Genomic DNA, 19703 nt, shown 5'->3' with positions numbered 1-19703 from the left:
GGGGTTTTGCTGGGTGAGAGGAGGAGTTTGGCAGCTGCTGTGTGTGTCAACAATGCATATTAAGTAGCCATGTGCACCAGGTCTAAAACAGTGATGACAATAGACACAGAGGCCCAGTCTTGGAGTTTTAATGAAAGACAATTATTATTGCAATTTAAATCCAATGAACAAATGTCAGCAATCTTTACAAATCGAATAACACACAGTAATTAATGTAATGTTACAGTATATATATATATATATTATATTGTGTGTGTGTGCATTCATACAGGCTCTATCTATTTCTTTTAACAGTCATGTGTATGTATAACATTGGCGCTAGTGCATCTTGGCCCGACCTGTGGACAGAAATGTCTATACTAGCAAAAGGTAAGCTATTCATGTGTTATAGCTACTGCTGTAGAAAAAGAACATTAGCTTAGCTCTACCAAAAAGTTGAGTTTTCACTTGAAAATGTATTGATAAATCATGTTTGATTTGTATATTTTAATGTCTATCCTAGTTTTTTTACAGGTTCATCACTATCCTGTCTGTCTGTCTTTGCTATACAGTCCTTTAATTGAACTATGTAAATAAAATGTTAATGTGCTAATTAAAACATGCATTTTGCTTGGGAACGGACCGATGTTAGTCTGGTGTCTCGCCTCATAACTGCCTACCATGGGTGACCCTACCAGTAGTCTTATAGACTACAGGCAGTTCTGAGGGTCATCATAACACACAAGCCTCTACACCGCGCTCAAGGTCTCGGTCCAGGTAGAGGGGAACAGTGAACTATTTACAAAAAAAAAACGTCCAACCACCCAGCCAGTGGCTCAGTGTCCTTCACCTCTCCCTTTAGCGTCCTTCATTTCCGCCAGCCACTGGGCCACGGTCTTACCCCCCGCAGTCACAGAGCAGAACGCTACGCCGCCGAAGCGGCTGTGGCCCGTCTCCCGCCGCTTCGGCAACCCGCATTTGGCGCAGACGTAATGCTCACGTTGCCTTCTCTTCCCGGCCGCCACGCCCTCTGTGTCGTCCGCCATCCTCTTCCTCCTCCAAGCCGTTGTCCTTGGCACTGGAGGAGGTGAAGAGCGGCCCGTATGTTGTCCTTGGGCTTGGGAGGGGCCGGGAAGTGCGGGGGGTTGTTGCTCCAGGTGGGCTGGCTGAATGGGCGCTTGGGCGGGCTGTCCTTGCTGGGTGGTCTGGCGTGGGACCGGGGGGGGCGGCGTAGGGAAAGGGAAGGGTGCCTGGATTCCCTCCCGCTGGTAGTGGAGGGGCTTGGCTTCAGGGAGGGGCTGGGCGGTGACGCTGGGGGCAACAGCGAGCCCCAATCCCTGCTGCAGCACCATCCTCTCCCTCTCCTTCTGACGCCGAGAGTACCTGAAACAGGTAGAGAAAACAAACGCAAGCTGTCACTCAGATTGTCATTAGTCACATGGCTTTATGTAACAAGTCTTCCATAAGTTAATGTCTTACCACTGACTGATGGTCCTTTGATTCAGCTCAAAGAGCTGAATGTTGGTCTGGGCCATCAACCTCGGGCTGTTCAGCACTGCCTCCCGGATGGCCACGTAGTCAGCCAGAATGAGCGCCCACCTGCTCTTTTTGACGCCGGCAGACTGCGTGGCGCTGGGATGGATTTGGCAGAGCTGACTGCAAATTGCCTCCACCAAACGGCTGGTGCCTGGCCAATTGGCAGGGCCCGAGTTGAGTCCGAGAAGGCAACTGAAACAGAGGAGATAAATAATTAGAGAACATTGAAAAATGATGAACCTTAATGTAAAGGCAGGCAATATAATAGTAAGGTGGAGGACATGAACACTAACAACATACCGTTGGAGAGAGTCTTTTCCTAGGATAATGGACGACTTCCCCTTCGATGCCTTGAACCGCCCCTGAACGATCCTCTCCTGGTGCCGGGCAGGGTAGATCAAACGTTGCTTGTCAAAGTCTGGCAGCGCCAGCCACAGCGCCACCAGACCGTCTACCCTGCGGTCCGACAGCCCCTGACGGCTCCTCACCTCCACCAAGGCCCTGGCAAGCCTGCGGACATGCTGGTACCCCGGCATTGCATCAGGGCCTTGAGTCTCCCCCTGAAGATAAAGAGACATGAAAGAATCGATGAGGACGATGTCACACATAAGATGTTTCTACAAAGGAAATAGATGTTATTTTACATTGTGTAACTGATAAATCACACTGACGGATTATTTTGAAATTAAACTAGGTTTAAAAAAAATTAATAACCCTGTTTGTTTACTGAATGATTACTGTGAGTATTAATGGAGTTTAGGTCTCAATTCCACATTTCAAAGAGGTTGCAATAGCATGTATTTTTGTTCTCAACACCAGAAAAGGTCAATTATAATTACCTCTGAATCAGAGGAGTGTTCAGGGTGAGGAGAACCGTGTTGATCAGGGGCCTCAGGAGAGCTTCCGTCTTCAGGGGCGGTGGGACTGGATGGCCCAGACCTGGGTGCGTCAGCGGGTTCCCCTGACAGAGGTGCCGCTGAGCTGGAGGACGGGGCGATCATGGGAGTGACATGAGGGATGTGGACCGTCGGGTCCACATCCTCCTGAAAGCCCTCGTCCTCCTCGTCGAGCAGCTCGACGGCGGCTGCCTCTTCCGGAAAGTCAGGGTCCACACTGACATCCTGCAGCACTCTGCCAGTCTGCGAGTACAGGTACTCCACTCCGAGGAGTTCCCCTATTAAAGCAAAAAATATATTTAAAAAAAAATCAGGCAAAAGCAGAGTAGGGAAGTGTTAATGGGATGTAAATGTTCATTCTCTTACTCGACTTACCCGTGTACTTGCTAGGCTTGGAGTAGTCCTTAACCTGTTCCTTGCCAAGCACCCTTTGGCTGCTAAGGTTAAGGATGTGCTGCAGGTGGCCACTGTAGGAGAGCAGGGGCTGCCTGTTCTTTCCCTCAACTGCTGTCTGCGCACGGTCCTCGTTCCACCTCACCAGTCCATCCAACAGGAATGCCTGGAAATGCATTGCATTTGCCCTGGTACCTGAGAGAACAATACATGATTAGGGTGGGAGAGCTGTTGCTGTTAACATTAAACATTAAGCTCCACAATGACAATTACCTGGGATGAACCGGTTGAGGTGGAGGTGGAATGACTCCAAGGATGTGGAGCCCCGTGCGCAGCGATAAACCGGCAAAATCACGCTGCCCTTGGTGATTTTGCCAGTCTCGGTGTACAGCTGTACACCGGGTGGGTCCTGTATGCAGTGGAGGTGGCGCCTCTGCTCATTCCAGATTTCCTGGATGCGGATTGAGTCCAGCAACGGGATGCCCAGGGTATCGACCCCCTTCTCGCCGTTGAAGGTCTCGAGGAGGTCAAGGAGAAGGACTTCAGTCGCCGCAGCCCCACGCGTACGACGCCGACAGTGAAGCGCCATCTCCTTCCTGCCGATCTTCCTCGAAACCTCCGCCTCGGTGAGGCCGACCATCCCGTGCTTCCCCTCCAGCTCAGACCTCTTGGCCTCCAGCAGTCTGCGGACATCGCCTGCATCCCACTCAAAGATGCAGACTGACAGCTGCCGCATGAAGGGACCGTAGAGCTGGTGGCTCTCAGTGGTGACACCTGACGCGAACCGCCGCATCAGGTGCCAGATGTCCAGCCGAACCACCAGCCGGTCCCACTCATTGAACATGGCAGCTGTCTTTGATCCGCCGAAGCTGGAGCAGCAGTCTCGGTCCACGTACATGAGCTGGGGTGGCGCCACCCCGGCGAGCCGGTACCGCTCCATGAGACCAGCCGCCATGGGGAGCAGGCCCTCGCCCTCACCAGCAGTGAGGACACTGACGAGGACCTGCCCATGCTCGTTACCAACGTTGGTAACCCAGGCGGCCGTGTCTGCAGCGGTACCCGCAAGCTTTTTAGTCACCTGGAGACAGACACACAAAGACAGAAAGGTCAAGACGTTATTTTAATTAATTAATTAATTAATTAATTAATTAATATATATATATATATATATATATATATATATATATATATATATACATACACACACACACACACACACACACACACACACACACAAAATCAGACATGACTTATCTTTACATTTCTAAGTGAAAACTCACCTTCTTTGTAGAGTCCATCTTTAAGATGGACCCAAAGATGGAGGTGACCCTGGCCTTCACCTCGTCCAGCCGCGACAGCACGTCATGGCTGTAGACTGTCAGCAGCCAGACGGGTGAGGGCACCGGGGGCATCTCCGGTGGATAAGTGAACTGCCGCCCAGTGCTCAAGGCCAGAAACTGCTCGCACTCCCCGAGGTACCGTATACAACTCCGCATCCACGACTCGCTGTGACTTTCACACAGCTTGCTGTAGGTCTGTGACGCACTGTTCCCCAAAGTGCGCGACCTCAGCATCCTCACAACCCGCAGGTCACAGGACAGCCTAGAGAGAGAGAGAGAGAGAGAGAGAGATATAAAGCATATGAATGACATGCATTCATTTTACTTTATTACTAACTAACAAAATCTTGTGAACTTACTTGTATGTCAATATTGCTGGAAACTGGCAGCGATGCCGAGCGTCCAGCTGACTGACAAGGTCCCGTGACCACCCCGCGACCTTCTTCTTACACCGACCGCATTCCAGGTACTCAGTGGCCATGAGATACCAGCGGTCGATGTCCAAGACCCTCCGGATGGTCTTGTAGAGCCCAGCCTTGCAGAGTGTGCCTCTGCACCCAGACTGGGGACATGCCAGCTTGTATGCCCATATACGTACGGGCATCCAAAGGAACAGCTGACATGCGAAGAAGGGGTCAGGGGATGCGGGTGGCTGATTGTAGATCGGCCGCGGTTGGGGAGGCGTCCACCACGTGACCAGGTCGGTGGCGAGTGTCGACCTCCCAAAACTGTTCCTGGTGAACAGCGTGTGGCCGATCCACCGCTGCTGCTCCTTGGTGAGAGATGAACGCCAACTCTCTGGGAGCAGCAGCTGAGTGAGAGGAGAGAGTGATGGGGCGGGAGAAGGGATGGTAATCAAATTGGTGTCCAATTTGGCATAGTGTTTAATATCTTAACAATGTGGAGTAATTACAGTTGATGAATTTACCTCAGCACTTTTTGAGGAGGGCCTTGGAGGCAGGAAGGACTGCCGGGGCAAATCCTCCTCTTCGCTCTGGGCATGGACCGGGGCATGGACCGGGACCTGTGAAGTTAGAGGCAGAGGCCGAGGGAGCGATCGGGGGACCTGTGGGGCTACGGCTTTTGCAGTGACACAGAAATAAATTGGTTAAATGAATGAATGAATGAATAAATAAAATAAATGCAAGCATGAATTGACAGACATATTACAAATGTAGATAACAGTGATTCAGTTAAAATATTAAATGAGTGTTGGTCAAGTTTGAGTGTAAAACTGAAATGAAATTAGTGATTAAAATGGAAAAGAGAAAGAGAAGTCATGATTAAGTGACATACAGAATGACAGCTACATGCAGGATGACAGCTACAATGACAAGGTAAGATATTAAATAGTGCATACATGCAGTGACTCTCCTCTAAACCCAGATGACTCTTACCAATACATTTCCTTGGGCTGATGATAGGAAAAAATATTTAAAACACTAATATGTCGGCAAACTTCAACTGAATACTTATCAAAACGTATCAGAATATCCTATGTCAATTAATAGTGGCGTAAAAACATACATGTGTCTATGTCAGCAGCTGCTTTGACCAGCTCTGCGTCCGATAGATCGGTCGATGGCAGTGCTGGTCGAGGGAAAGACACCCCTATATCACGTAGAGAGAGAAAGGATTGTGAGCTACACAGCTTATCCAAAAAGTTCATATTTATCTTACATGTGTAACTTCACACTCACCTTGAACTGCAGGCTGAGAAGCAATAAGTTTCTTCATCTTCGCCTGCAGTTCACCAGGGGCGAGAGTGCGCCTTGAAAGGAACGCAGAGATCGCAGGACCAAGATGCCTTTGAAAACAAAACATAGCAAATATGTCATCATTTCCAACTGTGTGCAACAAGTAGAGTTATATTTTCCTTTAAGATGATATGTAACACTTACGTAGCCGCACTCTTGGGCCGGGTGGTGCTGGTGGGGCTGGTGCTGGCTGCGGCGGGCCTGGCCACAGCAGCTACCCCCTCCTGGTCTCTGCGTTGGATGTAGCTAATCAAGGCGGCCATCGCACTCCCAGGATAACGGGGTGTCTGCGTCCTCATGCTCCTGACATATCTGTGTGTGAGACAAAGCAGAGGGAACGTTTCAGATGTAAAATGTTGCATAAAAAATAAAGAGATGAACATAGAAAACACAAAAAGACACGCGCCCCTTACTTTATCCTGTCCGCACCCGTAGCCTCATACAGGTCCTGCAGCGTGTCCCACTTGTACTTCCCGATGCCAACAAGGGCCTTGCCCTCCTGGCCTGAAATCAGCACGGGAACCAATTAACTGTCAGAGCAACAGAGTTACATCTTACATAAAATGAGGAGAATTAAACAAACTCACCTGGCTGGGAGGACAGGACTTTAGCTTCCTCGTGCGCCCGGTTGAACCTGACCATCTCATCGAAGGCCGGATAGGCGCACGAGTAGCGAGTCAAGGCGTCCTTGTTGGCCATCAGGGGATGCTGGGAAACACTGCGCTCTCGCGCCCTCTCCTTCTGATGCACTGTTACCACGTGCACCATGTAGCCCACGTCGTTCTCCATCATCCACTTGAAGGTCTGACCCCGGTACTTGCCGAACTGAACCGTGCACCGGCTCAGGACGACCATCTCTGCACCGGGGACACCTCCCTCGGAGACGACGCGGGCTCGAGCCTCTGCCTCCACTTCCTCCCACTTCTTAGCCCTCACAGGAGGGCCCTGAGCACCCGAAGCAGGGGGGCCGTCAGCGGCCACCTTCACTGCCTGAGGTGTGGCCTTGAGGACCAACTCCTGTGAGGGCGTGAACCGGAACTTTGGAGTTTCCATCTTAGGATGCAAGAAAAAACAAAACAATTATCATGACTGATGAGTGCAGTGACAAGTGACAGCATAACTGTATTAGATACATATAAAGGAACTTACGTTTGCTTGATAGGTCTCCTAGGAGGAGGACAGGGCATAGGATGATATCAGTGGTATGGTTTGGGGGGGTGCCGGCTTAGGGTTAGGTTGATTATTCACTCATATGCATTTAAATTCAGTTGAGTTAAATTCATAGAAAGACACATATCATACAATGCATTCAACTGCATACACTTCAAACGCATGCCATGAAAAAACGAAGGGAAATAGACAATTAAATAGTATAGAATTCCAACTTTGAGTTGATATAAATGTTAGCTACGATTTTACAGGTTTGTGAGCTTTGTAAACCTTGTTTACAGTAGCTAGCGATCTACAGACGTTGTTAAATTACACAGTTCGGGTAGCCCCTGTAGTCAAACAATTCGATTGGCTAAACTTGTTGTCATATTTCACCACACTTACTCGACGATTATTTTTATTTCTTTGCCAACTAAGCACACAATCCCCTCATATATTCACCAGGTATCATCAATGTCTGTGCGCAACATTCAGCACACTATACTATAGATACAGTAGCTAGCGATCTACAGACGTTGTTAAATTACACAGTTCGGATAGCCCTTGTAGTAAAAAAAAATCGGTTGGCTACACGTGTTATAGTCATATTTCACCACATTTATAGTCGTTGATGTTAACTTGGCTGCAAATTAAGTAAAATTACCTCAGATACTCGGTATGATCAATCAATGGCTGCCAGATGAAGATTTTTGTGATGTGTTGACGTTACTAGAACTTTGTAGGACGATGATTGGGTAAAAACATTTGGAACAAGCTAGGCTTCCATTGGTGGATTTTGCTCTCTTTCTCATATTTAAAACAAGCTGAAGCTCTGACTGGAGGAGACATTTGGAAAAATTAAGAACATTTGGAACAGAGAAGAATGCCCTTCAAATAGCGCAAGGATGACACGCAAATCCGTGAAGCGCTCCTTATTTTCCTCACACTTATTTTCGAGACACAGAGCAATTGGAACCAAACAGAGAAGATTGGCCGGTAGTGATGGGGGAAATCAATTGCCAATTCTTCTCAGTCTAAGGAGGTGGGGAAATGCTGGGTGAGAGATAGACATTCGTGAAGCGGTCCTTATTGGGGAGTGAGACAAGCTTGCAGTCTTAGGCCAACTTTATTCAAAATTTTGAAATTAATTGGGGAGTTAGGCAAGGTTGCAGACTGAGTTCACCTTTTTTCAAAATGTACAAATTAATTGGGGAGCGAGACAAGGTTGCACTCTGAGTCCAACTTTACTCAATATATACAAATGAATTGGAGAGGGAGACAGGGTTTCAATCTTAGTCCAGCTCTATTAAACATAACAAACTTGAATGTCACAACATTTTAAACAGACATCAAAGTTAGTCTCTCTCTCTCTCTCTCTCTCTCTCTCTCTCTCTCTCTCACTAATTGGGGAGTTAGTTATAAGTATCTTTTGCCAGGCCATGTTGCAGAAAATGGGGGAAGGGTGGGAAGTGGTTGGGGCAGAGGAACAAAGACTTGGGGAGGAGCAACTTAAATGTCACAACATTTTAAACAGACATCAAAGTTAGTCTCTCTCTCTCTCTCTCTCTCTCTCTCTCTCTCTCTCTCTCTCTCTCTCTCTCTCTCTCTCTCTCTCTCTCTCTCTCTCTCTCTCTCTCTCTCTCTCTCTCTCTCTCTCTCTCTCTCTCTCTCTCTCTCTCTCTCTATCTCTCTCTATCTCTCTCTCTACTAATTGGGGAGTTAGTTATAAGTATCTTTTGCCAGGCCATGTTGCTGAAAATGGGGGAAGGGTGGGAAGTGGTCGGGGCAGAGGAACAAAGACTTGGGGAGGAGCAAGTTAAAGCAGCAGGTGAGGGGTTAGAGACCAAGAGCCCTGAATCATAAAAGGCTTAGGGTAGTTTTTGAGAGTCTGAAGGTCAGTTTGAACCCTGTTTGACCCCAACCATGACCAGAACCATCAGAGGGGTTGTGTTCTATATATGAGGGCCTCTCTTAGGTTTGTATTGTGCTTGCTTTGGCAGCACATATACTAAAACTGGATCGATACAGAGAAGATTAGCATGGCCCCTGCGAAAGGATGACACGCAAATCCGTGAAGCGCTCCTTATTTTCCTCACACTTATTTTCGAGACACAGAGCAATTGGAACCAAACAGAGAAGATTGGCCGGTAGTGATGGGGGAAATCAATTGCCAATTCTTCTCAGTCTAAGGAGGTGGGGAAATGCTGGGTGAGAGATAGACATTCGTGAAGCGGTCCTTATTGGGGAGTGAGACAAGCTTGCAGTCTTAGGCCAACTTTATTCAAAATTTTGAAATTAATTGGGGAGTTAGGCAAGGTTGCAGACTGAGTTCACCTTTTTTCAAAATGTACAAATTAATTGGGGAGCGAGACAAGGTTGCACTCTGAGTCCAACTTTACTCAATATATACAAATGAATTGGAGAGGGAGACAGGGTTTCAATCTTAGTCCAGCTCTATTAAACATAACAAACTTGAATGTCACAACATTTTAAACAGACATCAAAGCTATTCTCCTCTCTCTCTCTCTCTCTCTCTCTCTCTCTCTCTCTCTCTCTCTCTCTCTCTCTCTCTCTCTCTCTCTCTCTCTCTCTCTCTCTCTCTCTCTCTCTCTCACTAATTGGGGAGTTAGTTATAAGTATCTTTTGCCAGGCCATGTTGCTGAAAATGGGGGAAGGGTGGGAAGTGGTCGGGGCAGAGGAACAAAGACTTGGGGAGGAGCAACTTAAAGCAGCAGGTGAGGGGTTAGAGACCAAGAGCCCTGAATCATAAAAGGCTTAGGGTAGTTTTTGAGAGTCTGAAGGTCAGTTTGAACCCTGTTTGACCCCAACCATGACCAGAACCATCAGAGGGGTTGTGTTCTATATATGAGGGCCTCTCTTAGGTTTGTATTGTGCTTGCTTTGGCAGCACATATACTAAAATTGGATCGATACAGAGAAGATTAGCATGGCCCCTGCGAAAGGATGACACGCAAATCCGTGAAGCGCTCCTTATTTTCCTCACACTTATTTTCGAGACACAGAACAATTGGAACCAAACAGAGAAGATTGGCCGGTAGTGATGGGGGAAATCAATTGCCAATTCTTCTCAGTCTAAGGAGGTGGGGAAATGCTGGGTGAGAGATAGACATTCGTGAAGCGGTCCTTATTGGGGAGTGAGACAAGCTTGCAGTCTTAGGCCAACTTTATTCAAAATTTTGAAATTAATTGGGGAGTTAGGCAAGGTTGCAGACTGAGTTCACCTTTTTTCAAAATGTACAAATTAATTGGGGAGCGAGACAAGGTTGCACTCTGAGTCCAACTTTACTCAATATATACAAATGAATTGGAGAGGGAGACAGGGTTTCAATCTTAGTCCAGCTCTATTAAACATAACAAACTTGAATGTCACAACATTTTAAACAGACATCAAAGTTAGTCTCTCTCTCTCTCTCTCTCTCTCTCTCTCTCTACTAATTGGGGAGTTAGTTATAAGTATCTTTTGCCAGGCCATGTTGCAGAAAATGGGGGAAGGGTGGGAAGTGGTTGGGGCAGAGGAACAAAGACTTGGGGAGGAGCAACTTAAATGTCACAACATTTTAAACAGACATCAAAGTTAGTCTCTCTCTCTCTCTCTCTCTCTCTCTCTCTCTCTCTCTCTCTCTCTCTCTCTCTCTCTCTCTCTCTCTCTCTCTCTCTCTCTCTCTCTCTCTCTCTCTCTCTCTCTCTCTCTCTCTCTCTCTCTCTCTCTCTCTCTCTCTCACTAATTGGGGAGTTAGTTATAAGTATCTTTTGCCAGGCCATGTTGCTGAAAATGGGGGAAGGGTGGGAAGTGGTCGGGGCAGAGGAACAAAGACTTGGGGAGGAGCAACTTAAAGCAGCAGGTGAGGGGTTAGAGACCAAGAGCCCTGAATCATAAAAGGCTTAGGGTAGTTTTTGAGAGTCTGAAGGTCAGTTTGAACCCTGTTTGACCCCAACCATGACCAGAACCATCAGAGGGGTTGTGTTCTATATATGAGGGCCTCTCTTAGGTTTGTATTGTGCTTGCTTTGGCAGCACATATACTAAAACTGGATCGATACAGAGAAGATTAGCATGGCCCCTGCGAAAGGATGACACGCAAATCCGTGAAGCGCTCCTTATTTTCCTCACACTTATTTTCGAGACACAGAGCAATTGGAACCAAACAGAGAAGATTGGCCGGTAGTGATGGGGGAAATCAATTGCCAATTCTTCTCAGTCTAAGGAGGTGGGGAAATGCTGGGTGAGAGATAGACATTCGTGAAGCGGTCCTTATTGGGGAGTGAGACAAGCTTGCAGTCTTAGGCCAACTTTATTCAAAATTTTGAAATTAATTGGGGAGTTAGGCAAGGTTGCAGACTGAGTTCACCTTTTTTCAAAATGTACAAATTAATTGGGGAGCGAGACAAGGTTGCACTCTGAGTCCAACTTTACTCAATATATACAAATGAATTGGAGAGGGAGACAGGGTTTCAATCTTAGTCCAGCTCTATTAAACATAACAAACTTGAATGTCACAACATTTTAAACAGACATCAAAGTTAGTCTCTCTCTCTCTCTCTCTCTCTACTAATTGGGGAGTTAGTTATAAGTATCTTTTGCCAGGCCATGTTGCTGAAAATGGGGGAAGGGTGGGAAGTGGTCGGGGCAGAGGAACAAAGACTTGGGAGGAGCAACTTAAATGTCACAACATTTTAAACAGACATCAAAGCTATTCTCTCTCTCTCTCTCTCTCTCTCTCTCTCTCTCTCTCTCTCTCTCTCTCTCTCTACTAATTGGGGAGTTAGTTATAAGTATCTTTTGCCAGGCCATGTTGCAGAAAATGGGGGAAGGGTGGGAAGTGGTTGGGGCAGAGGAACAAAGACTTGGGGAGGAGCAACTTAAATGTCACAACATTTTAAACAGACATCAAAGTTAGTCTCTCTCTCTCTCTCTCTCTCTCTCTCTCTCTCTCTCTCTCTCTCTCTCTCTCTCTCTCTCTCTCTCTCTCTCTCTCTCTCTCTCTCTCTCTCTCTCTCTCTCTCTCTCTCTCTCTCTCTCTCTCTCTCTCTCCCACTAATTGGGGAGTTAGTTATAAGTATCTTTTGCCAGGCCATGTTGCTGAAAATGGGGGAAGGGTGGGAAGTGGTAGGGGCAGAGGAACAAAGACTTGGGGAGGAGCAACTTAAAGCAGCAGGTGAGGGGTTAGAGACCAAGAGCCCTGAATCATAAAAGGCTTAGGGTAGTTTTTGAGAGTCTGAAGGTCAGTTTGAACCCTGTTTGACCCCAACCATGACCAGAACCATCAGAGGGGTTGTGTTCTATATATGAGGGCCTCTCTTAGGTTTGTATTGTGCTTGCTTTGGCAGCACATATACTAAAATTGGATTGATACAGAGAAGATTAGCATGGCCCCTGCGAAAGGATGACACGCAAATCCGTGAAGCGCTCCTTATTTTCCTCACACTTATTTTCGAGACACAGAGCAATTGGAACCAAACAGAGAAGTGGCCCCTTGGGGAAGATATTGCCCATTCTTCTCTGTCCAAGGAGGAGGGAAAGGGGGGGGTTTGCTGGGTGAGAGGAGGAGTTTGGCAGCTGCTGTGTGTGTCAACAATGCATATTAAGTAGCCATGTGCACCAGGTCTAAACAGTGATGACAATAGACACAGAGGCCCAGTCTTGGAGTTTTAATGAAAGACAATTATTATTGCAATTTAAATCCAATGAACAAATGTCAGCAATCTTTACAAATCGAATAACACACAGTAATTAATGTAATGTTACAGTATATATATATATTATATTGTGTGTGTGTGTGCATTCATACAGGCTCTATCTATTTCTTTTAACAGTCATGTGTATGTATAACATTGGCACTAGTGCATCTTGGCCCGACCTGTGGACAGAAATGTCTATACTAGCAAAAGGTAAGCTATTCATGTGTTATAGCTACTGCTGTAGAAAAAGAACATTAGCTTAGCTCTACCAAAAAGTTGAGTTTTCACTTGAAAATGTATTGATAAATCATGTTTGATTTGTATATTTTAATGTCTATCCTAGTTTTTTTACAGGTTCATCACTATCCTGTCTGTCTGTCTTTGCTATACAGTCCTTTAATTGAACTATGTAAATAAAATGTTAATGTGCTAATTAAAACATGCATTTTGCTTGGGAACGGACCGATGTTAGTCTGGTGTCTCGCCTCATAACTGCCTACCATGGGTGACCCTACCAGTAGTCTTATAGACTACAGGCAGTTCTGAGGGTCATCATAACACACAAGCCTCTACACCGCGCTCAAGGTCTCGGTCCAGGTAGAGGGGAACAGTGAACTATTTACAAAAAAAAACGTCCAACCACCCAGCCAGTGGCTCAGTGTCCTTCACCTCTCCCTTTAGCGTCCTTCATTTCCGCCAGCCACTGGGCCACGGTCTTACCCCCCGCAGTCACAGAGCAGAACGCTACGCCGCCGAAGCGGCTGTGGCCCGTCTCCCGCCGCTTCGGCAACCCGCATTTGGCGCAGACGTAATGCTCACGTTGCCTTCTCTTCCCGGCCGCCACGCCCTCTGTGTCGTCCGCCATCCTCTTCCTCCTCCAAGCCGTTGTCCTTGGCACTGGAGGAGGTGAAGAGCGGCCCGTATGTTGTCCTTGGGCTTGGGAGGGGCCGGGAAGTGCGGGGGGTTGTTGCTCCAGGTGGGCTGGCTGAATGGGCGCTTGGGCGGGCCGTCCTTGCTGGGTGGTCTGGCGTGGGACCGGGGGGGCGGCGTAGGGAAAGGGAAGGGTGCCTGGATTCCCTCCCGCTGGTAGTAGAGGGGCTTGGCTTCAGGGAGGGGCTGGGCGGTGACGCTGGGGGCAACAGCGAGCCCCAATCCCTGCTGCAGCACCATCCTCTCCCTCTCCTTCTGACGCCGAGAGTACCTGAAACAGGTAGAGAAAACAAACGCAAGCTGTCACTCAGATTGTCATTAGTCACATGGCTTTATGTAACAAGTCTCTCCATAAGTTAATGTCTTACCACTGACTGATGGTCCTTTGATTCAGCTCAAAGAGCTGAATGTTGGTCTGGGCCATCAACCTCGGGCTGTTCAGCACTGCCTCCCGGATGGCCACGTAGTCAGCCAGAATGAGCGCCCACCTGCTCTTTTTGACGCCGGCAGACTGCGTGGCGCTGGGATGGATTTGGCAGAGCTGACTGCAAATTGCCTCCACCAAACGGCTGGTGCCTGGCCAATTGGCAGGGCCCGAGTTGAGTCCGAGAAGGCAACTGAAACAGAGGAGATAAATAATTAGAGAACATTGAAAAATGATGAACCTTAATGTAAAGGCAGGCAATATAATAGTAAGGTGGAGGACATGAACACTAACAACATACCGTTGGAGAGAGTCTTTTCCTAGGATAATGGACGACTTCCCCTTCGATGCCTTGAACCGCCCCTGAACGATCCTCTCCTGGTGCCGGGCAGGGTAGATCAAACGTTGCTTGTCAAAGTCTGGCAGCGCCAGCCACAGCGCCACCAGACCGTCTACCCTGCGGTCCGACAGCCCCTGACGGCTCCTCACCTCCACCAAGGCCCTGGCAAGCCTGCGGACATGCTGGTACCCCGGCATTGCATCAGGGCCTTGAGTCTCCCCCTGAAGATAAAGAGACATGAAAGAATCGATGAGGACGATGTCACACATAAGATGTTTCTACAAAGGAAATAGATGTTATTTTACATTGTGTAACTGATAAATCACACTGACGGATTATTTTGAAATTAAACTAGGTTTAAAAAAAATTAATAACCCTGTTTGTTTACTGAATGATTACTGTGAGTATTAATGGAGTTTAGGTCTCAATTCCACATTTCAAAGAGGTTGCAATAGCATGTATTTTTGTTCTCAACACCAGAAAAGGTCAATTATAATTACCTCTGAATCAGAGGAGTGTTCAGGGTGAGGAGAACCGTGTTGATCAGGGGCCTCAGGAGAGCTTCCGTCTTCAGGGGCGGTGGGACTGGATGGCCCAGACCTGGGTGCGTCAGCGGGTTCCCCTGACAGAGGTGCCGCTGAGCTGGAGGACGGGGCGATCATGGGAGTGACATGAGGGATGTGGACCGTCGGGTCCACATCCTCCTGAAAGCCCTCGTCCTCCTCGTCGAGCAGCTCGACGGCGGCTGCCTCTTCCGGAAAGTCAGGGTCCACACTGACATCCTGCAGCACTCTGCCAGTCTGCGAGTACAGGTACTCCACTCCGAGGAGTTCCCCTATTAAAGCAAAAAATATATTTAAAAAAAAATCAGGCAAAAGCAGAGTAGGGAAGTGTTAATGGGATGTAAATGTTCATTCTCTTACTCGACTTACCCGTGTACTTGCTAGGCTTGGAGTAGTCCTTAACCTGTTCCTTGCCAAGCACCCTTTGGCTGCTAAGGTTAAGGATGTGCTGCAGGTGGCCACTGTAGGAGAGCAGGGGCTGCCTGTTCTTTCCCTCAACTGCTGTCTGCGCACGGTCCTCGTTCCACCTCACCAGTCCATCCAACAGGAATGCCTGGAAATGCATTGCATTTGCCCTGGTACCTGAGAGAACAATACATGATTAGGGTGGGAGAGCTGTTGCTGTTAACATTAAACATTAAGCTCCACAATGACAATTACCTGGGATGAACCGGTTGAGGTGGAGGTGGAATGACTCCAAGGATGTGGAGCCCCGGTGCGCAGCGATAAACCGGCAAAATCACGCTGCCCTTGGTGATTTTGCCAGTCTCGGTGTACAGCTGTACACCGGGTGGGGTCCTGTATGCAGTGGAGGTGGCGCCTCTGCTCATTCCAGATTTCCTGGATGCGGATTGAGTCCAGCAACGGGATGCCCAGGGTATCGACCCCCTTCTCGCCGTTGAAGGTCTCGAGGAGGTCAAGGAGAAGGACTTCAGTCGCCGCAGCCCCACGCGTACGACGCCGACAGTGAAGCGCCATCTCCTTCCTGCCGATCTTCCTCGAAACCTCCGCCTCGGTGAGGCCGACCATCCCGTGCTTCCCCTCCAGCTCAGACCTCTTGGCCTCCAGCAGTCTGCGGACATCGCCTGCATCCCACTCAAAGATGCAGACTGACAGCTGCCGCATGAAGGGACCGTAGAGCTGGTGGCTCTCAGTGGTGACACCTGACGCGAACCGCCGCATCAGGTGCCAGATGTCCAGCCGAACCACCAGCCGGTCCCACTCATTGAACATGGCAGCTGTCTTTGATCCGCCGAAGCTGGAGCAGCAGTCTCGGTCCACGTACATGAGCTGGGGGGGCGCCACCCCGGCGAGCCGGGTACCGCTCCATGAGACCAGCCGCCATGGGGAGCAGGCCCTCGCCCTCACCAGCAGTGAGGACACTGACGAGGACCTGCCCATGCTCGTTACCAACGTTGGTAACCCAGGCGGCCGTGTCTGCAGCGGTACCCCGCAAGCTTTTTAGTCACCTGGAGACAGACACACAAAGACAGAAAGGTCAAGACGTTATTTTAATTAATTAATTAATTAATTAATTAATTAATTATATATATATATATATATATATATATATATATATATATATATATATATATATATATATACATACACACACACACACACACACACACACACACACACACAAAATCAGACATGACTTATCTTTACATTTCTAAGTGAAAACTCACCTTCTTTGTAGAGTCCATCTTTAAGATGGACCCAAAGATGGAGGTGACCCTGGCCTTCACCTCGTCCAGCCGCGACAGCACGTCATGGCTGTAGACTGTCAGCAGCCAGACGGGTGAGGGCACCGGGGGCATCTCCGGTGGATAAGTGAACTGCCGCCCAGTGCTCAAGGCCAGAAACTGCTCGCACTCCCCGAGGTACCGTATACAACTCCGCATCCACGACTCGCTGTGACTTTCACACAGCTTGCTGTAGGTCTGTGACGCACTGTTCCCCAAAGTGCGCGACCTCAGCATCCTCACAACCCGCAGGTCACAGGACAGCCTAGAGAGAGAGAGAGAGAGAGAGAGAGAGATATAAAGCATATGAATGACATGCATTCATTTTACTTTATTACTAACTAACAAAATCTTGTGAACTTACTTGTATGTCAATATTGCTGGAAACTGGCAGCGATGCCGAGCGTCCAGCTGACTGACAAGGTCCCGTGACCACCCCGCGACCTTCTTCTTACACCGACCGCATTCCAGGTACTCAGTGGCCATGAGATACCAGCGGTCGATGTCCAAGACCCTCCGGATGGTCTTGTAGAGCCCAGCCTTGCAGAGTGTGCCTCTGCACCCAGACTGGGGACATGCCAGCTTGTATGCCCATATACGTACGGGCATCCAAAGGAACAGCTGACATGCGAAGAAGGGGTCAGGGGATGCGGGTGGCTGATTGTAGATCGGCCGCGGTTGGGGAGGCGTCCACCACGTGACCAGGTCTGGTGGCGAGTGTCGACCTCCCAAAACTGTTCCTGGTGAACAGCGTGTGGCCGATCCACCGCTGCTGCTCCTTGGTGAGAGATGAACGCCAACTCTCTGGGAGCAGCAGCTGAGTGAGAGGAGAGAGTGATGGGGCGGGGAGAAGGGATGGTAATCAAATTGGTGTCCAATTTGGCATAGTGTTTAATATCTTAACAATGTGGAGTAATTACAGTTGATGAATTTACCTCAGCACTTTTTGAGGAGGGCCTTGGAGGCAGGAAGGACTGCCGGGGCAAATCCTCCTCTTCGCTCTGGGCATGGACCGGGGCATGGACCGGGACCTGTGAAGTTAGAGGCAGAGGCCGAGGGAGCGATCGGGGGACCTGTGGGGCTACGGCTTTTGCAGTGACACAGAAATAAATTGGTTAAATGAATGAATGAATGAATGAATAAATAAAATAAATGCAAGCATGAATTGACAGACATATTACAAATGTAGATAACAGTGATTCAGTTAAAATATTAAATGAGTGTTGGTCAAGTTTGAGTGTAAAACTGAAATGAAATTAGTGATTAAAATGGAAAAGAGAAAGAGAAGTCATGATTAAGTGACATACAGAATGACAGCTACATGCAGGATGACAGCTACAATGACAAGGTAAGATATTAAATAGTGCATACATGCAGCGACTCTCCTCTAAACCCAGATGACTCTTACCAATACATTTCCTTGGGCTGATGATAGGAAAAAATATTTAAAACACTAATATGTCGGCAAACTTCAACTGAATACTTATCAAAACGTATCAGAATATCCTATGTCAATTAATAGTGGCGTAAAAACATACATGTGTCTATGTCAGCAGCTGCTTTGACCAGCTCTGCGTCCGATAGATCGGTCGATGGCAGTGCTGGTCGAGGGAAAGACACCCCTATATCACGTAGAGAGAGAAAGGATTGTGAGCTACACAGCTTATCCAAAAAGTTCATATTTATCTTACATGTGTAACTTCACACTCACCTTGAACTGCAGGCTGAGAAGCAATAAGTTTCTTCATCTTCGCCTGCAGTTCACCAGGGGCGAGAGCGCGCCTTGAAAGGAACGCAGAGATCGCAGGACCAAGATGCCTTTGAAAACAAAACATAGCAAATATGTCATCATTTCCAACTGTGTGCAACAAGTAGAGTTATATTTTCCTTTAAGATGATATGTAACACTTACGTAGCCGCACTCTTGGGCCGGGTGGTGCTGGTGGGGCTGGTGCTGGCTGCGGCGGGCCTGGCCACAGCAGCTACCCCCTCCTGGTCTCTGCGTTGGATGTAGCTAATCAAGGCGGCCATCGCACTCCCAGGATAACGGGGTGTCTGCGTCCTCATGCTCCTGACATATCTGTGTGTGAGACAAAGCAGAGGGAACGTTTCAGATGTAAAATGTTGCATAAAAAATAAAGAGATGAACATAGAAAACACAAAAAGACACGCGCCCCTTACTTTATCCTGTCCGCACCCGTAGCCTCATACAGGTCCTGCAGCGTGTCCCACTTGTACTTCCCGATGCCAACAAGGGCCTTGCCCTCCTGGCCTGAAATCAGCACGGGAAGCAATTAACTGTCAGAGCAACAGAGTTACATCTTACATAAAATGAGGAGAATTAAACAAACTCACCTGGCTGGGAGGACAGGACTTTAGCTTCCTCGTGCGCCCGGTTGAACCTGACCATCTCATCGAAGGCCGGATAGGCGCACGAGTAGCGAGTCAAGGCGTCCTTGTTGGCCATCAGGGGATGCTGGGAAACACTGCGCTCTCGCGCCCTCTCCTTCTGATGCACTGTTACCACGTGCACCATGTAGCCCACGTCGTTCTCCATCATCCACTTGAAGGTCTGACCCCGGTACTTGCCGAACTGAACCGTGCACCGGCTCAGGACGACCATCTCTGCACCGGGGTCACCTCCCTCGGAGACGACGCGGGCTCGAGCCTCTGCCTCCACTTCCTCCCACTTCTTAGCCCCCACAGGAGGGCCCTGAGCACCCGAAGCAGGGGGGCCGTCAGCGGCCACCTTCACTGCCTGAGGTGTGGCCTTGAGGACCAACTCCTGTGAGGGCGTGAACCGGAACTTTGGAGTTTCCATCTTAGGAGGCAAGAAAAAAACAAAACAATTATCATGACTGATGAGTGCAGTGACAAGTGACAGCATAACTGTATTAGATACATATAAAGGAACTTACGTTTGCTTGATAGGTCTGCTTGGAGGAGGACAGGG

General features: G+C 48.4%; 3 protein-coding genes and 4 non-coding genes across 7 annotated transcripts; 4 read left to right on the top strand and 3 right to left on the bottom strand.

The window, feature by feature from the left end:
* Positions 1-80: 80 nt before the first annotated feature.
* On the bottom strand, positions 81-7708 carry LOC106599342 (uncharacterized). The gene is made up of 15 exons (XM_082969544.1): positions 7051-7708; positions 6489-6954; positions 6315-6405; positions 6046-6213; positions 5845-5951; positions 5672-5755; positions 5073-5224; positions 4504-4955; positions 4085-4406; positions 3078-3882; positions 2787-2999; positions 2355-2689; positions 1816-2075; positions 1459-1707; positions 81-1362 (listed from the first exon to the last, which is right to left on the bottom strand). Exons 2-15 carry the CDS (start codon positions 6952-6954, stop codon positions 816-818), a joined length of 4251 nt encoding a protein of 1416 aa, XP_082825670.1. The 5' UTR covers positions 7051-7708; the 3' UTR covers positions 81-815.
* Positions 7709-9034: 1326 nt separating this feature from the next.
* LOC123731967 (U6 spliceosomal RNA) lies at positions 9035-9141 on the top strand. The gene has a single exon (XR_006762948.2). It is a non-coding gene; the product is annotated as a U6 spliceosomal RNA (small nuclear RNA).
* An 800-nt stretch (positions 9142-9941) lies between these two features.
* LOC123740205 (U6 spliceosomal RNA) lies at positions 9942-10048 on the top strand. The gene has a single exon (XR_006768201.1). It is a non-coding gene; the product is annotated as a U6 spliceosomal RNA (small nuclear RNA).
* Positions 10049-11068: 1020 nt separating this feature from the next.
* Positions 11069-11175, top strand: LOC123740243 (U6 spliceosomal RNA). The gene has a single exon (XR_006768242.2). It is a non-coding gene; the product is annotated as a U6 spliceosomal RNA (small nuclear RNA).
* A 1206-nt stretch (positions 11176-12381) lies between these two features.
* LOC145864389 (U6 spliceosomal RNA) lies at positions 12382-12488 on the top strand. Its single transcript, XR_014382954.1, has one exon. It is a non-coding gene; the product is annotated as a U6 spliceosomal RNA (small nuclear RNA).
* A 210-nt stretch (positions 12489-12698) lies between these two features.
* On the bottom strand, positions 12699-15714 carry LOC145862644 (uncharacterized). Its single transcript, XM_082967683.1, has 6 exons — positions 15666-15714; positions 15375-15587; positions 14943-15277; positions 14404-14663; positions 14047-14295; positions 12699-13949 (listed from the first exon to the last, which is right to left on the bottom strand). The coding sequence occupies exons 2-6, from the start codon at positions 15568-15570 to the stop codon at positions 13493-13495; spliced, it is 1497 nt and encodes a 498-aa protein (XP_082823809.1). The 5' UTR covers positions 15571-15587; positions 15666-15714; the 3' UTR covers positions 12699-13492.
* Positions 15715-16411: 697 nt separating this feature from the next.
* On the bottom strand, positions 16412-19571 carry LOC145864235 (uncharacterized). The gene is made up of 9 exons (XM_082969537.1): positions 19106-19571; positions 18932-19022; positions 18663-18830; positions 18462-18568; positions 18289-18372; positions 17686-17837; positions 17115-17554; positions 16694-17015; positions 16412-16474 (listed from the first exon to the last, which is right to left on the bottom strand). The coding sequence occupies exons 1-9, from the start codon at positions 19569-19571 to the stop codon at positions 16412-16414; spliced, it is 1893 nt and encodes a 630-aa protein (XP_082825663.1).
* Between the last annotated feature and the right edge of the window lie 132 nt (positions 19572-19703).

Source organism: Salmo salar, chromosome 02 (assembly GCF_965601325.2).
Source record: "Salmo salar chromosome 02, fSalSal1, whole genome shotgun sequence".
NCBI classification, from domain to species: Eukaryota; Metazoa; Chordata; class Actinopteri; order Salmoniformes; family Salmonidae; genus Salmo; species Salmo salar.
The sequence above is the reverse complement of the archived record's forward strand: the minus strand, read 5'-3'. Positions and strand labels throughout refer to the sequence as shown.

What these genes read in the sequence shown, in the direction of transcription:
- LOC106599342 (XM_082969544.1), bottom strand. Translation starts at nt 6,954, where the DNA reads ATGGAAACTCCAAAGTTCCGGTTCACGCCCTCACAGGAGTTGGTCCTC. An exon ending in CGGCCCAAGAGTGCGGCTAC is followed by an intron (nt 5,952 to 6,045) that starts GTAAGTGTTACA and finishes TTGTTTTCAAAG; the next exon opens with GCATCTTGGTCCTGCGATCT. An exon ending in CAAGCCTAGCAAGTACACGG is followed by an intron (nt 2,690 to 2,786) that starts GTAAGTCGAGTA and finishes TTGCTTTAATAG; the next exon opens with GGGAACTCCTCGGAGTGGAG.
- LOC145864235 (XM_082969537.1), bottom strand. Translation starts at nt 19,571, where the DNA reads ATGGAAACTCCAAAGTTCCGGTTCACGCCCTCACAGGAGTTGGTCCTC. An exon ending in CCTCCTCAAAAAGTGCTGAG is followed by an intron (nt 17,555 to 17,685) that starts GTAAATTCATCA and finishes TGCTGCTCCCAG; the next exon opens with AGAGTTGGCGTTCATCTCTC. An exon ending in AGATGGACTCTACAAAGAAG is followed by an intron (nt 16,475 to 16,693) that starts GTGAGTTTTCAC and finishes GTCTGTCTCCAG; the next exon opens with GTGACTAAAAAGCTTGCGGG.
- LOC145862644 (XM_082967683.1), bottom strand. Translation starts at nt 15,570, where the DNA reads ATGCATTTCCAGGCATTCCTGTTGGATGGACTGGTGAGGTGGAACGAG. An exon ending in AACACTCCTCTGATTCAGAG is followed by an intron (nt 14,664 to 14,942) that starts GTAATTATAATT and finishes CTTTATCTTCAG; the next exon opens with GGGGAGACTCAAGGCCCTGA. An exon ending in CAAAGGACCATCAGTCAGTG is followed by an intron (nt 13,950 to 14,046) that starts GTAAGACATTAA and finishes TACCTGTTTCAG; the next exon opens with GTACTCTCGGCGTCAGAAGG.